We start from the raw sequence: 13,331 nt of genomic DNA on the forward strand, positions 1-13,331 counted from the left end.
GTGATCAAATTTTCTTTTTTGTAAAATAAAGATAATACCAAAGACAATACCACTCCTACTACTTAGATAATAATAATAATATTGGGCTGTTACACATTTTTGAAAAACACTATGTCATGTACCTGTACATAACCTGTAATGAGACAAATTTGTTTAAAATGATCCTATTGGGGGCTACCCACCAGCTAACAGCCTGTACTCGCTTGGCTTGTAGTTTAAAACTTACAAATAGGAATCTGTTTTTAAACTTCATTTATTGATTTATTTACTCCTTTATCTATTTACCAATGTATTTATCCATCCCTCCATTCATTCATTTTCAGACTGCGGTTACCATGTTCGCCATTACTATATTAATCTTTCAATACAATAAACAAACAAATTGCTACAACAGTTGCATATACCTACCTGTACCATGGACTCAGTTAAATTCTCCTCATCAACCTCCAGTACAATTCTCTTTATCTCTTGATATGGTGATCGAAAGGAGCCCAAAAAGATAGCTAAAAAGAAAAGAATAAAGTGAACAACTATCCTGTGTCTGTCAAATAAATTGAACTGTTACATACACAACACATGACAAGTCACTTAATTTCACAATTTGACTGAACTTCAGGAGACGAGCGAAAAATACCTATCAAAGATACATAAGAATATAAAAATGTTATGTGCTAAATGGGAAATGTTTGGGATTTTTAAAATGGCTGTTAAAAGCATGTGGGTGTGTTGATAAATAATGCTGACTGGCAAAGGGCTGAAACAAGTGAATTAGGCTATAATATGATAATGGACACTGGCCTTCAGATTTAATTATTAAGTTACTCATTATTTATTGCACACGTTATAATATGTGATTATGAGGGGCATTTAAACCAGGGAGGCCGATATTAAGTATATTAACTTATGAGCATCATTAAAGGGCACAAAAGACCACAAAAAATGCAATTTGCCATCTGACATTATCCGTCATTAAGCAATATGCAGATTCATAAAATTCAAGGAGAAAAAAATGGGAGGTATAATTTTAATTTCATTCATGTAGAATAATTGTAGTATGGGGGGGAAAAAAACTACTTGCTGGTATCAGAAGATTGATACTCTGGTTTAATCATCATGCCACTGGAATTTGTGGTGGGAATTTTCTTTAACAGACTTAGTTTTCATTATTGTTTCAGACAGCTATAACATAATATACCCTCGGCAAACTGACAGTGACAAAAGGAAAATTGAAAACAGGAAGATGCGATGTTAGTGTCAGCATGTCTAGACACTGCTGTGGAAAATTAATTGCTCCTCAATGTTAGGTCCTTTGACTTTTTTTGATTGATTGATGGACATTACTTTGTACCTCTAATATTTTGTTTACACTGACAACTTAGGCGCAAACTTTCACCAGTAGCACAAAAAGCATTGTGTGTGGACCTGTCAAATATATACTAATGATGCTTAACTGAGCAATTGGCTCATCCCCAAACAAAAATGTTCAAAGGAGGAAAACATTTACCATTATCATAATTGACAAATTAAAAATCTTGGGCAAAATGCCATAAAAAGTTCATTATGTTGAGAATAATGACTTTTCAAGAAGTGCACTTACACAAGTTTTGAGCCATTTTTGGATCCAGGACTTTAAGCTCTTTTATCCTTTTTTTGATTTGTTTATCCTCCTGTTCCTCCTCCACTTTGTTTGCTGAAAATTAATCACAGATGCAATTAGTGACTCTTGAAATAAACCCGGTTTGTAAGTCCATTAATTTGGCTCTGTAAGCTAGTGAGTCAAAGCTTAGGCTGCATGTACAACATGTTCCTATGATGACAACTGCAATCTTCAGATAACCAACAATAATTATGCATGGAACTGAAAGCCCTACCAGCTGTCTACAATTTATATGGACAATGTTATGCCATGCAAACATTACATTTGAGGTAGGAAAAATCACCTATTGAGATATCAGGATTATAACAGCAGGCCACAGAGCAATATAAAACTTTAACCTACAAATGATTAAGAAGGGATTAGTTTTAAGTATGTTCAATAATGGCAACAACAGACATATTGTAAAACAAACTGATGCATTCAAGTTACAGATAGCTAATATGCTCAAAAAGATCAAGCAAATATGAGCAATTACGAGCAAAAAACATCACCAAAATAATTATTATAACCAATTAATATATGACATTTTGGTGTTTGATGAACTGATATGGAATTTTGTTGCATTTGTAAACAGTTCTTCCCTGTTTGCTTAAACTCCCCTCTATAAATCCATCTTCCAAATAAATACTGACACACCACTGTAAAAAAACAGGGAAATATCGTAACCAGCAGATCAAGGGTGGAAAAATATTAATGAAACGCGTGGGATTAAATGTCAAATGTAAGATTTATGCAACAAATATGATAGCTACTTCACACAGACTACAGGTTTAGAGTGTGATACAACTGTCTTTCTTCACCCTCCATGTGTGCAATATAATGACAAGAATGACAGAAAAATTCCATGTAAACAGATCACTTCAATACTCAGTGGTAAATTAAATGTATGGTTTGCAAACTCCAATTGTTCTCCTTTGATAAGAGAGTAACAGCAGAAAACATTGCAACAAAGGGTATCAGTGGAGTTTATGAGAGGAAATCAAGCATCCACAGACAAGGAAGTATTATTGTGTAATACACAAATTATTGTGGTTCACCTGGGTAAAGAAAGAACAAGAGACTTTGGTTAATCTAGAAGTAAGCCTATAGTGTTACATTCATACTTCATAATCAACAAAAATCATGCAAACTAACTATAGTTCTGCACTAAACAGGGAAGTTTTCCATAATAAAATGTAACAATAAATAAAACAAAGATAGTGTGGATGAAGCAAGCTGAGCTTCCCCCTCACGCTTAAAGGAGAATAACAACAGGGGCTTGAATGTAGGTAGACAGTAAGTACAAGAGGTCCACTTGCTGTACTAGGGCATGATGCCCAGCAGAGATCCCATACAGGACTACGAGACATGGGGGTAACACAACAAACGGGGCTCCTTATCGGGAACAAGACGTTCCACACTGTCTGGTGGGTTACAAAAAGCAAAGCAATGCAGTAGGGCATAATGTGCAAAAAAGAAAACTACAGCTTTAGCTAGCAGTATGTTCTTGGTTCTCCACGTAACACCAGAGAAATGTAGCATGGCAGTGTTCATATTCTCCATGTTCTGTAAATCAGCATGGTAATAGCTGGAGATGGTTTGGGGAAAGGCTGAATCATGAATCTTTGTTATCTTTCTTTGTATGTAAGCCTACTTCTCTGACAAAGGTAACAACTGACACTCAGGTATCGACGCTGGGGTACTTTTATGAGATCGGCAATTACTGATATGACTTATCAATGTAAAGTGTGATGCACAGCCTCAGTTGTATGATTATAAACTATGGAGTAATTGATTTATAATCTCAATGACCATGAAGTCATAAATTATATTTACTTCATTTAATTCATTTAGAGAGGAAATGCTCATGACTTGAGGTAAATGAACTAAAGACCCTTAGGTAATTACAAGTATAACTTTCAGCTGATACAAGATGTTCAGTTGAGGTGGTTATCAGCTAATTAAATCTAATTGCTATTCTTCACAAACATTTTTCAGAGGGATTTAGAGAGTTTGTGAAACAGACAATTAATTGCTCAGCGTAGGGTTCATTAGTTAATCAATCACAATATGTACCTTGCAGTTTTATCTCCACAAACATCAGAAGACGTGTGACTGATAACACCTTCTGCAAAAAATCAGTAGATGTCTTACATCATTAGGCAACAATCTGCTTCGCTATCTGTGAACCAGGAAATTAAACTCATGTCGCCCTTATTTGGCATGCACTACAGAGTGCCTTTAAAGAACACGACTCGGCCCCCACCGCTTTTTTCAGCTCCCCCAACAAGCATGAGCACCCAAGCATGCTCAACCCCTTCTGAAAATGCCACAAATGTAGAATTGCATACTATATATTTCAATAACCGACAAAAAAATAGCATGTGTATACTGCAAAATCAATCAACCAACTGATCAACCAGTCAATCAATCAATCCTGTAACAACTTATCTGGGTCTGGGTTGTAGGGGGCACTGGATATAATTCGGTTTATATACCCCTTAGTAACAAAAATGAAGTAGTAACTGACAAAATTTCACCTAGTTTCATCCGCTCATCTTTGTAGTACCATATTTGCTTCCGCAAAAGAAGAAAAACACCGGGATTTCAGAAAATAATTATTATAGATTATCTCTTCATCCAATTTCTTCATTATATAATCCATCCCAAGCATTTCACACATATTAAATGGTCCATAGGGAAATCCATCGAAGCAAGATGAAATCAAAGTAGAGAAAACAAGGCAATTAAAATGCAACAACTTGCCATCTGCAATACAGAAAGTTTTGAGAATTCCCAAAGACAATATTAGTGAAAGAAGGATGTGTTAACAAAATTCCTTAAATAAAGCAGGGTTTATTTTACTTTCCATAAGTCAGTTATTAAAACCCCCACTTATAGTGTAGAGGCGCACAGGTGCCATGTTTGAGAGGAAATAAAATGCAAACCATACAGTTAAAATGACAGCCACACAACACTTTATATACAGGTACATTCACTTCTTAGATCAACATTGACATAATGTAAATAGTCAAACAGTTTGACTTTCCTATACACTGTAGTAGTAGAGCCATAAACAAGCATCTATACCACAGAGAACTCTAGTCTATGTTTGCCAGTTACATAAAAGCAATATAGATTATTACAATCCATTCATTCAAAACACCTCTACCGGTCTACCAAAAAGTAAAAAATTATTTAGTTTGCAGGAATAATAATAAGCTTGATGTGAGTGCTTAATGGCACTTTGAATGTTTTATGACAACAAAAGAATGCTGTAAAGAAAAGTGCTAAGGATGGCCCTGTGCTCCGGGTTGGTGATGTGAATACAGACAGCAAATTGTGATCACAGGAAAGTCAGAATGTAAATGGGAGATCCATTTGGCACCACTGGAAGGCAGTAACTGAATCACCAGTGGCCAGGGGCGTGAGTGAGTCAGCATTAGCTCCCGTGGGAAGTCCCCAACCTGTCATGCCTCGTCCTTGTCTCAGCATCCTCACTCCATGTACTCAGCACACCGATACTCGGATGAAAACATCATGAAAAACGTCACTTCCTGTCGGAAACACGCGTCTTTTATGACGTTGAAGTCGGATTTTGTTGTCCGAGTTGACCCAGTGACGTAATTTCAACATGGTGGCTTACACACTCAACAGTAATTCTATTTTATAAATCTTTAAAAAAATTTATTTTGTTAAATGTATTAATAGTTATAAATGTAATTGCACATGCTCGATTCAGAGAATACCATATCATGACCGTAAACAGTATCCTAGCATGCAATATCAGATTTTTATCAGACTTGTTAGTGTCTTTGGTTTGTTTGTAGTTTGTTTGCCGTTCGAAAAAAGAATGTCGCTATGAATGTACTAAAATATTTTATAAAGCTTTTATAAAAAATGTGGTTTGACTAGTTTGTGTTTCTTGTTTGTCTCTCGGAAAAATAATCTCACTCCAAATCTGCTAAAATATAAAGCAACAACACACATCAGCGTGTTCAAGGAGGCAGCCATGTTTGTTCCGAGATGTGGTAGCTCGAACGGGAGATTGTCGGACGTGATGTCACTCAACTCAGAATTTCCGAGTTCCGAGAGAAAAACGAACGCACCCATTAGTCCGTGTTTCAGTTTGTTTCCCCAGTCCGGTCATTGTATTGTTTGTCTGTGTTTTGCCTGCCTTACCTGTAATTAAACCCTGTATTTCCTGATACCCTGACATCTGCGCCTTTGTCTCTATTCCGTCCCCGCTGGGCACAATATTATTATAATTAAATGTATTAATGGTTTATTATTAATATTAAAGTAATTAATAAGAAATCTTTATTTTTAAATGTATTTTATTATATAATAATTACTGTTACTGTATCATTGTCTAAAAGTATTTTTACTGTCTAAATATATGTATTGTGAGTACATCATTCCTTTTTCCAACCGTAAAAGTCATGTGGCTTCTAATTGTCAGGTGTTATGTAAAAGAGAATTTTCAATACTGACATAAAAAAGTGTGTAGAGACTAGGAAAAGTCATGTAAAATCAGTGTGTTGTTGCTAACGGCTAATTAAATCAATCGCAGCTACGACTCAAATCGAAGTGATTTACATTGTACAGAGCACTTAGAAAAGGGAGAACTGGAAGTGGACCACTGATTCTCAATCTGCCCTTCCTGCAGGACAGAGACAGGCTTTGAAATGCAGCTACACCTGTATCACCATGTGCTGTCAGATTCTGTTACTGCCCTGTGTCTTGATAAACATGGATACAGTAGACACACTGCCGGGTCTCAATTGACTGTTGTTGCAGTGTGTCAACACTTTCGTGAAGCAGTGTGATATAAGCGCAGCCCCTGCTGTGGCTCCCACACATCAACAAAGACATCCAGTTATTAGAAATGTACCCAACCTGCACCATTTTAGAAACTGCTTTTAGCAAGTTTGTCCATTTCTCTCACAGTTAGCACTTATGCCATAATCAATAATAAGCAGCTATGTCCCAGCATTTCACTAAATGGGGTCTTAATTCCGTTCCGGTTTGGTACCATATTTGGTATTAGACTGTACAACACAGGGTAACGTCCATCTTTCTTATCCGTCTTTTGTTCTGTGGAATAAATTTCGTAATATAACCCACAGGAAAATGCAATCAAGAAAGATTTTAAAAAAAATTAATAAATCTATGTTTACAGTAGGGGAAATTATTGAGATGATGCTTTTGCTGAAGAGAATAACAAAGACAACTTCCCTATTTTTAAGAGAGGTCAAACAACCTGAAGAGTCCATCTAACATTTATATATACAAGAGCAAAATCAGAGCTTCATGGAATAGATAATGCAGGATGAAGTACGTGATTAGATTCACAAAAACAGCTACAATTTTCCTGGGGCTTACGTTTGATACATTTTCATATTAAATACCAAAAATCAGAGCATAGGCATTATAAAAGTTTTTGGCTTATAACGTGATTAGAGATCTGTCTTTTTTTTTAGATTACATGCCACACTGTTTTGTTTGAGAACTTTATATTGTTATTTCACAAAGTACATCAAGAATGTAATCATTTCCAACAATCTTAAAAAGACACAAAGTATCTTGAAAACTAAACACCTTAATACTAGTAGTAGTAGTAGTAGTAGTAGTAGTAGTAGTACACACAGGTATCTAGGGCTGAGCAATATAATATAAATATCACAATATAATTCAAGTAATTATGTTGGGACTTGAAGGCTCTATTTCTGCTTGAAATACTATTAGGATTCCCCTTAAACAGTTGCAGAACATGAAAAAGATGTCAAGTTAAATGGATCGCAAAATGGAATTTAATTTTTACAAATAAATCATACAAAAATAAAAACTTTGTCATTGAAGGGGGCAGTGTTATAGTATTGATTTCTTAATTTTCTTTTTATTGTTATATTACTTTCATTTTCATTTGAAATTCAATTTAGTTTTCAGTCTGGTTTTTACTTTAAAGATTTTTCTTCTTCATTTTATGATTTTTTCCCTTATACTTTTAATTGTCATGAATGTTGATAACCCCAGTAGAGCATAACAGCAAAAAAATGGCAACAGTACAGATTGGTGTTTTTTTTTTCTATGACGGCTTGGGTTTGATGTGGCTTACTTCTTTGAACCAGTACAGAACACCATTTGTCACGTCTTACAGCCCGAGAGCCCCTAATTACTGGCAGTAAGTTTCCACAGGACCTCTACACCAGCAACATCTTTTTACCTTGTTTATCCACGATTTCTCCTATTGATGTTGTGGCTGCTGCACTGTAGCTTTCTTCACTGACACAGGCACAGAAGTATCCTCTGAGGAAGTGCTCATCTTTCATAATCCATGTGCATTACCAAAACAGTGCTGTATCAACTCAACCAACTTTGCTGTGAGTTTATAGGTTGTCTGTTCTTAAAAGGCTGCTAAATGATTGGTTGGAAGTATGATTCTTTCTGTGATGTGACTAAGTAATGTTTATCATTGACTAGGCATGAAACGATAAATCGCGAATCGGTTAAAAATAGATGTAAATGTATGACGATTTAAACCAGCTGATATGGAAAATAAATCACTACTTAAGTAAAGTACTCCTAAACAGAAAAACTGGTGTAATATTACATTTGATTTCACAACGTCAGTTCGGTGTCAGATGTTACTGTGTATTCACGTCAACGACGTACATTAGTATTTGACGGAACACGAGATGGCGAGTGAATTTCAAATTGAGGACACACTCCCCTATCTTAAATCGGCGGTGTGGCAGCATTTTAGCTTTCCGGTAATCACAAACGAAAACGGCGAGAAAAGCACAGACAAAATGAAAACTGCATGCAAACATTGTAAAAGACTGATAACATACACAAATAGCACAACGAACATGCTTCAGCATGTCAACCGGCACCACAGTGAGCTTGCCCTTGTTAAAAGGGCAAACCACACTAAAAAGCTGCATATGCAAGCCTTATGCCTTGTCCACACGTACATGGGTATTTTTTAAAACGGTGTTTTTCCTCCTCCATTTTAAAAAAAAGTCCTCGTCCACACGAACATTGTCTTCTAAAATATTTCCGTCCACATGAAACCGCTAAAATGCGCTGTCAAGAGCATGCAAAAACAGGCGGCATTATAACTCTAACCGTACAGCCATGTTAGCCAATCAGAAGCCTAATTGCCAGTCCTGTTGAAAAGCATGGCGCACATTCCGACGCCTGTGTTGATCAATATAATGTGAGAGTGACTCAACATTTATCTGTACACATGTAAGAAGTCCTGTCAGCAAGGTTAGCACAAGCACTATTTCGGCTAAGTTCGCCATTGCTCAGACTCGCCTAATGTATACAGCAAACAGCGCACGCTCTGACGTTAAACAAAGTGGACAACGGCGCACAATCTGACGTTTCAAGCCAAAAACTCTGTTTTCCGTGTCTACATGTCGACGCTGAAAACGGAGTTTCTTAAAATCTTCACCCTGGGTGGAGTTTTGCAAAAGCTCCGTTTTCAGTGACCTAAATGCCGTTTACGTGTGGGCAAAAGCCCAATAAGTATAGGAAAAAAGTACGTTTTAAAAAATACCCGTGTACGTGTGGACAAGGTATTAGTTTATTTGGTAACACTTTATATTAAGTGCACCTTCAAAATGCATTCATAGAACATTCATAAGCAGCATGCAAGTACACTTTACCATTCTAATTTCCCTTAACAGCTTTAATATACATTGATAAGAAACATTACATGATTATACAATTATGTTTGTTATTATTATATCAAGTTTGTTATCAATGTATATTACAGATGTTAAGAGATGTTAGGATGTAAAGGTATGCATGTATGATGTTTATGAATGATTTCTGAATACTTAATGAACACATTATGAAGGTGTACTGAACGTTTTATGAATGCAATATAAAAGCATTTTGCAGTTAATGTAATGTAGGTGCAGTTAATGTAAAGCATTACCGTTTATTAATTTGAAGATTTTTTTTAAATTTTGATTTGGGATTTATTTTAAAAAAACATTTTACACAGAATTTGCAATGTTAAGAAGAGGACACATTTTGCACAATTTAGAAAGATAGATAAAGGAATATTTTTGAACAAATTTGTCTGCAGCCGATTTTGTTAAAAAATTGTGAGAAAATTGTATCGTGAATCGTATTGAATCGCGAGTTGAGTGTATCATTATACCCCTATCATTGACACTTTATTGAAAATTCTCATTTTCTTATTTAAATTTTATATGTGGATAAAATCCATATATCACTAAATCGCCAAGCCTTACAGGTATGAAAAGTTTTGCAAAAACCACACTTAGGGATATACGGAAAACGTATACAGAACACTCACGTGCCATAGGAATATGGGAATATGTTCTACCTATAAATTTGATGTATATTCACTAGATATATAGACAGAGACAGATAAAAGTATGAAGTGTTGCATATAAAAATTCCAAGAACTTCAGAGGGTCAAATGGAAACATTAACAATACAGCTCATTGAGCTGAAATTAAATTTCTCACAATATGTTTCTATACAAAAATCACATTTCAGCATTAACACATATTCCTGAGAAAGCATGAAATTCAAGTCTTAAACAAATGACCTCTATCTGACATTGCTTAGAAATTTCCATCTGTTTCGAGGAAGACAGTGCCATCTAAAGGGACTTTGTAAAAAGTATATATTAAACATATACTACTTACGCGAAATATTTTGTCCCTAAGGGTTGTGCTTACACTATCAAACACACACATGGCCTAACAGTGTCTTAGACTCACTCTTACTCAACTGTCATCCAACAATATCATCATTCTGGAGCCCAAATTAGCTTTTTTTTTTTTTTGCTACTTTCGAAGAAATATACATATTTTGGTATTTAACACTCATTTCTCCAAGCTGCTTGAAAAGCTATGGAAGGTTTTACTCTGTGTAAATACCTGAAGTTCATATTCTGAATTAGGGATGACTTGCCTCAGGCTCTGCAAAATCAGGTGACATTTTTACTATTTTTAAACTTAGTCATTTTCATTCTAACACAATAGTGAAAAAAATAACAGGGAAAAGGCATTGCTACATGCAAATTTCATCCCATTTTAACTCTATATTTACATTCACATGTTCACGGTTTTCTTTAGAGGACAACATCTAAAAAGCACTGAGCCACTAAAATACGCTGCTTCTTTATATGGGTCCAAAAAAGGAAATGCACATCGATTTAGTGACCCAGACATACGGATAATTTCAATGATCCTAACCCCACAGAACCCATAAACAGGCAGTAATTACTGAACTCATGACAAAAGATAGAAATGACTAATGGATCTAGGGTTTTGGAAGAGAACTAAAAATGTATAAGGGGAAAACACTATTTGCTTCATTTGATTCAGAGCCTAAAATATAGATCAGTCACGATCAGTAATGTGAGCAGCACGGTTTACCTTCCCATGAAGCATGACCATTTTGTCATCTTCCTTCTTTCTGTATCGGATTGGAAGACTGCTGAACTGTGATGAGGCATTGTGTTGCAAAGTCCAAAAATCCCATAGGCAAAATACCACAAGACGGGAAAAGTCTTATTCTACATCTAAGAACAATGCACATAGTTGGTGCTAAACATGGGCAAGGAATTCAGGGGTGTGGAAGGAAGAACTTTCTAACCCACCCCCCCATTCTATACTTGTGAGAGGGAAAAAATCTTTGTGAAAAAAAGTTGTTGCACACATTTATTTAAAAAGGTGTCAATACATTGCAGAAACACTCAGTGTTTTATTAGGTACATTTTGCTAGTACCAGGTTAGACCCCATTCTGCCTTCTGAACTGACGTAATTATGCCATACATTCAACAAGGTGCTTGAAACATTTCTCGGAGACTTTGGTCCATGTTGACATGATAGCATCATGCAATTGCTGCAGATTTTTCGGCTGCACCTTCATGACATGAATCTCCCATTCCACCATATCCCATAGGTGCTCTGTCGGATTGAGATCTGCTGACTGTGGAGGCCATTTATGTACATTGAACTCATTGTCGTGTTCAGGAAACCAGTCTGACATGATATGAGCTTTATGACATGGTGCATTATCCTGCTGGAAGTAGCCATTAGAAGCTGGGAACACTGTGGTCATGAAGAGATGGAGATGGTAAGCAACAATACCTAGGTGTGGTCGTCTGCTGCTGTAGCCCATCTGCATCAAGGTTCGATGTGCTGTGTGTTCAGAGATGCTCTTCTGCATACCTTGGTTGTAATGAATAGTTATTTGAGTTACTGTTGCTTTTCTATCAGTTTGAACCAGGCCATTCATCTCTGACCTCTGCCATCAACAAGGCATTCTTGCCTAGAGAACCGCAGCTCACTGGACAGGGCTCCAGATGGCGACTAGATTTTTCATTTTGTGAGGAGTTTTCATACCAGTCTGCAATGGCGACCATCTCTCACAATCCAGGAAAAAATAAATAAGGCAAGAAATGTAGCCGCTTTTAATTATGTGGACTTTTAACCTGCGTCTGCCTTTCCTGCCACATTATCAGGTGATTAAGGCGTGGATCGATCCAGAGCAGTGTTGACAGATTGGGCAGGTTTCATCAAATCATTGCACTGGAAACTCTTCACGCTATCTGGCAGCCTGTTGCAGAGAGTATGGCACCCCAGAAGGGACATGGGGGATATATATATAAAAATGGATTCTCGCAAAGGTGGGGAGGACTTCCGAGGCCCCACATTACTTTTCCGTTACCATTATTAACTGCAATAAAGTACAGAAGATGGAATTTATCTATGGACCAATGACCGATGCAGACATGTCCTGTAAAGTGAGCTTTAAGCACTAACCTATGGGGGACAATGCAACTATGTAACTTGCATGTTATGTGTTTTATACATGTTTATTAATAATTGCACTGCGTCCATTCACCACCAGTGACTTTAAGCAAGACAGCTGGAATATTGAAGGTAGAGTCCACACAAAACAACAATGAAAAGTGCTACAAACAGTGAAAGATATTACAGCCAGAAAACCGCGTTAAAGCCAGCTTTAAAGGTTTAAAATCAAACCCGGTTTCTGTAATATCTCAGTATAGATCCGCATATTCCCACATACATCATCAAGCATGAATAATAGGGGGAATCCTGTTTACACCCTAACTAGGACACCACAGTAAAGTTAGCTTTATATTCAGTTTTCCATTTATATCTCTCAAGTTTCAACAAAAGCAGATTTCTTCACGGGCGAGTTTTAATTAATATTTCAATGCATGTGCGTGCATTTCACGTTCAATAGCCCAGCTGTCTTGCTTACATATAGTATATTTCTGTGTCATTTATTAGTATGTTATTATGCATAAGAATGCAGAAGGCAATAGTAGGCAGGTCAGATAGCTCAGGAGAAGGCAATGCAAGATAGCCCGGAGACAAAACGTGCTGTGAAGTATTTTTTATTTATTTCACATTTTAGCATGTAATGGAGATTATGGCTCCTAAAAGAAGTATTTGGCTCATATATATTTTGGGTTTAGAAGCCAATGGGCTCCTAAAGTTTATTTTCTTTGTCTGGAGCCCAGCAGGATTTTTCTTTTTTCTGATGTTTGATGTGAAGATTACATGAAGCTCCAACCTGTATCTGCATGGTTTTATTCAATGTGCTGCTGATATATGATTGGCTGATTAGATGTGTGCTTCATCAAGCAGCTGAACAGGTGAACCG

At 36.4% G+C, this 13,331-nt stretch overlaps 1 protein-coding gene across 6 annotated transcripts in view; it reads right to left on the bottom strand.

Moving 5' to 3' along the window:
- The window catches only part of LOC111834110 (protein diaphanous homolog 3-like), a 190,002-nt gene that overhangs the window by 79,835 nt on the left and 96,836 nt on the right, over positions 1-13,331 (bottom strand). For all 6 annotated transcript variants that reach the window (XR_011982953.1, XM_072700476.1, XM_072700475.1 and 3 more), the window contains 2 exons: positions 1,598-1,690; positions 409-503 (listed from right to left, as the gene is read on the bottom strand). Coding sequence is in view for 5 of the 6 variants with exons in the window: in XM_072700476.1 (XP_072556577.1) it covers positions 409-503; positions 1,598-1,690 (188 nt within the window). In the remaining variant the exon portion in view is untranslated. The remainder of the gene's footprint in view (positions 1-408; positions 504-1,597; positions 1,691-13,331) is intronic.

The sequence above is a fragment of the Paramormyrops kingsleyae genome, chromosome 16 (genome assembly GCF_048594095.1).
Source record: "Paramormyrops kingsleyae isolate MSU_618 chromosome 16, PKINGS_0.4, whole genome shotgun sequence".
Lineage (NCBI taxonomy): Eukaryota > Metazoa > Chordata > Actinopteri > Osteoglossiformes > Mormyridae > Paramormyrops > Paramormyrops kingsleyae.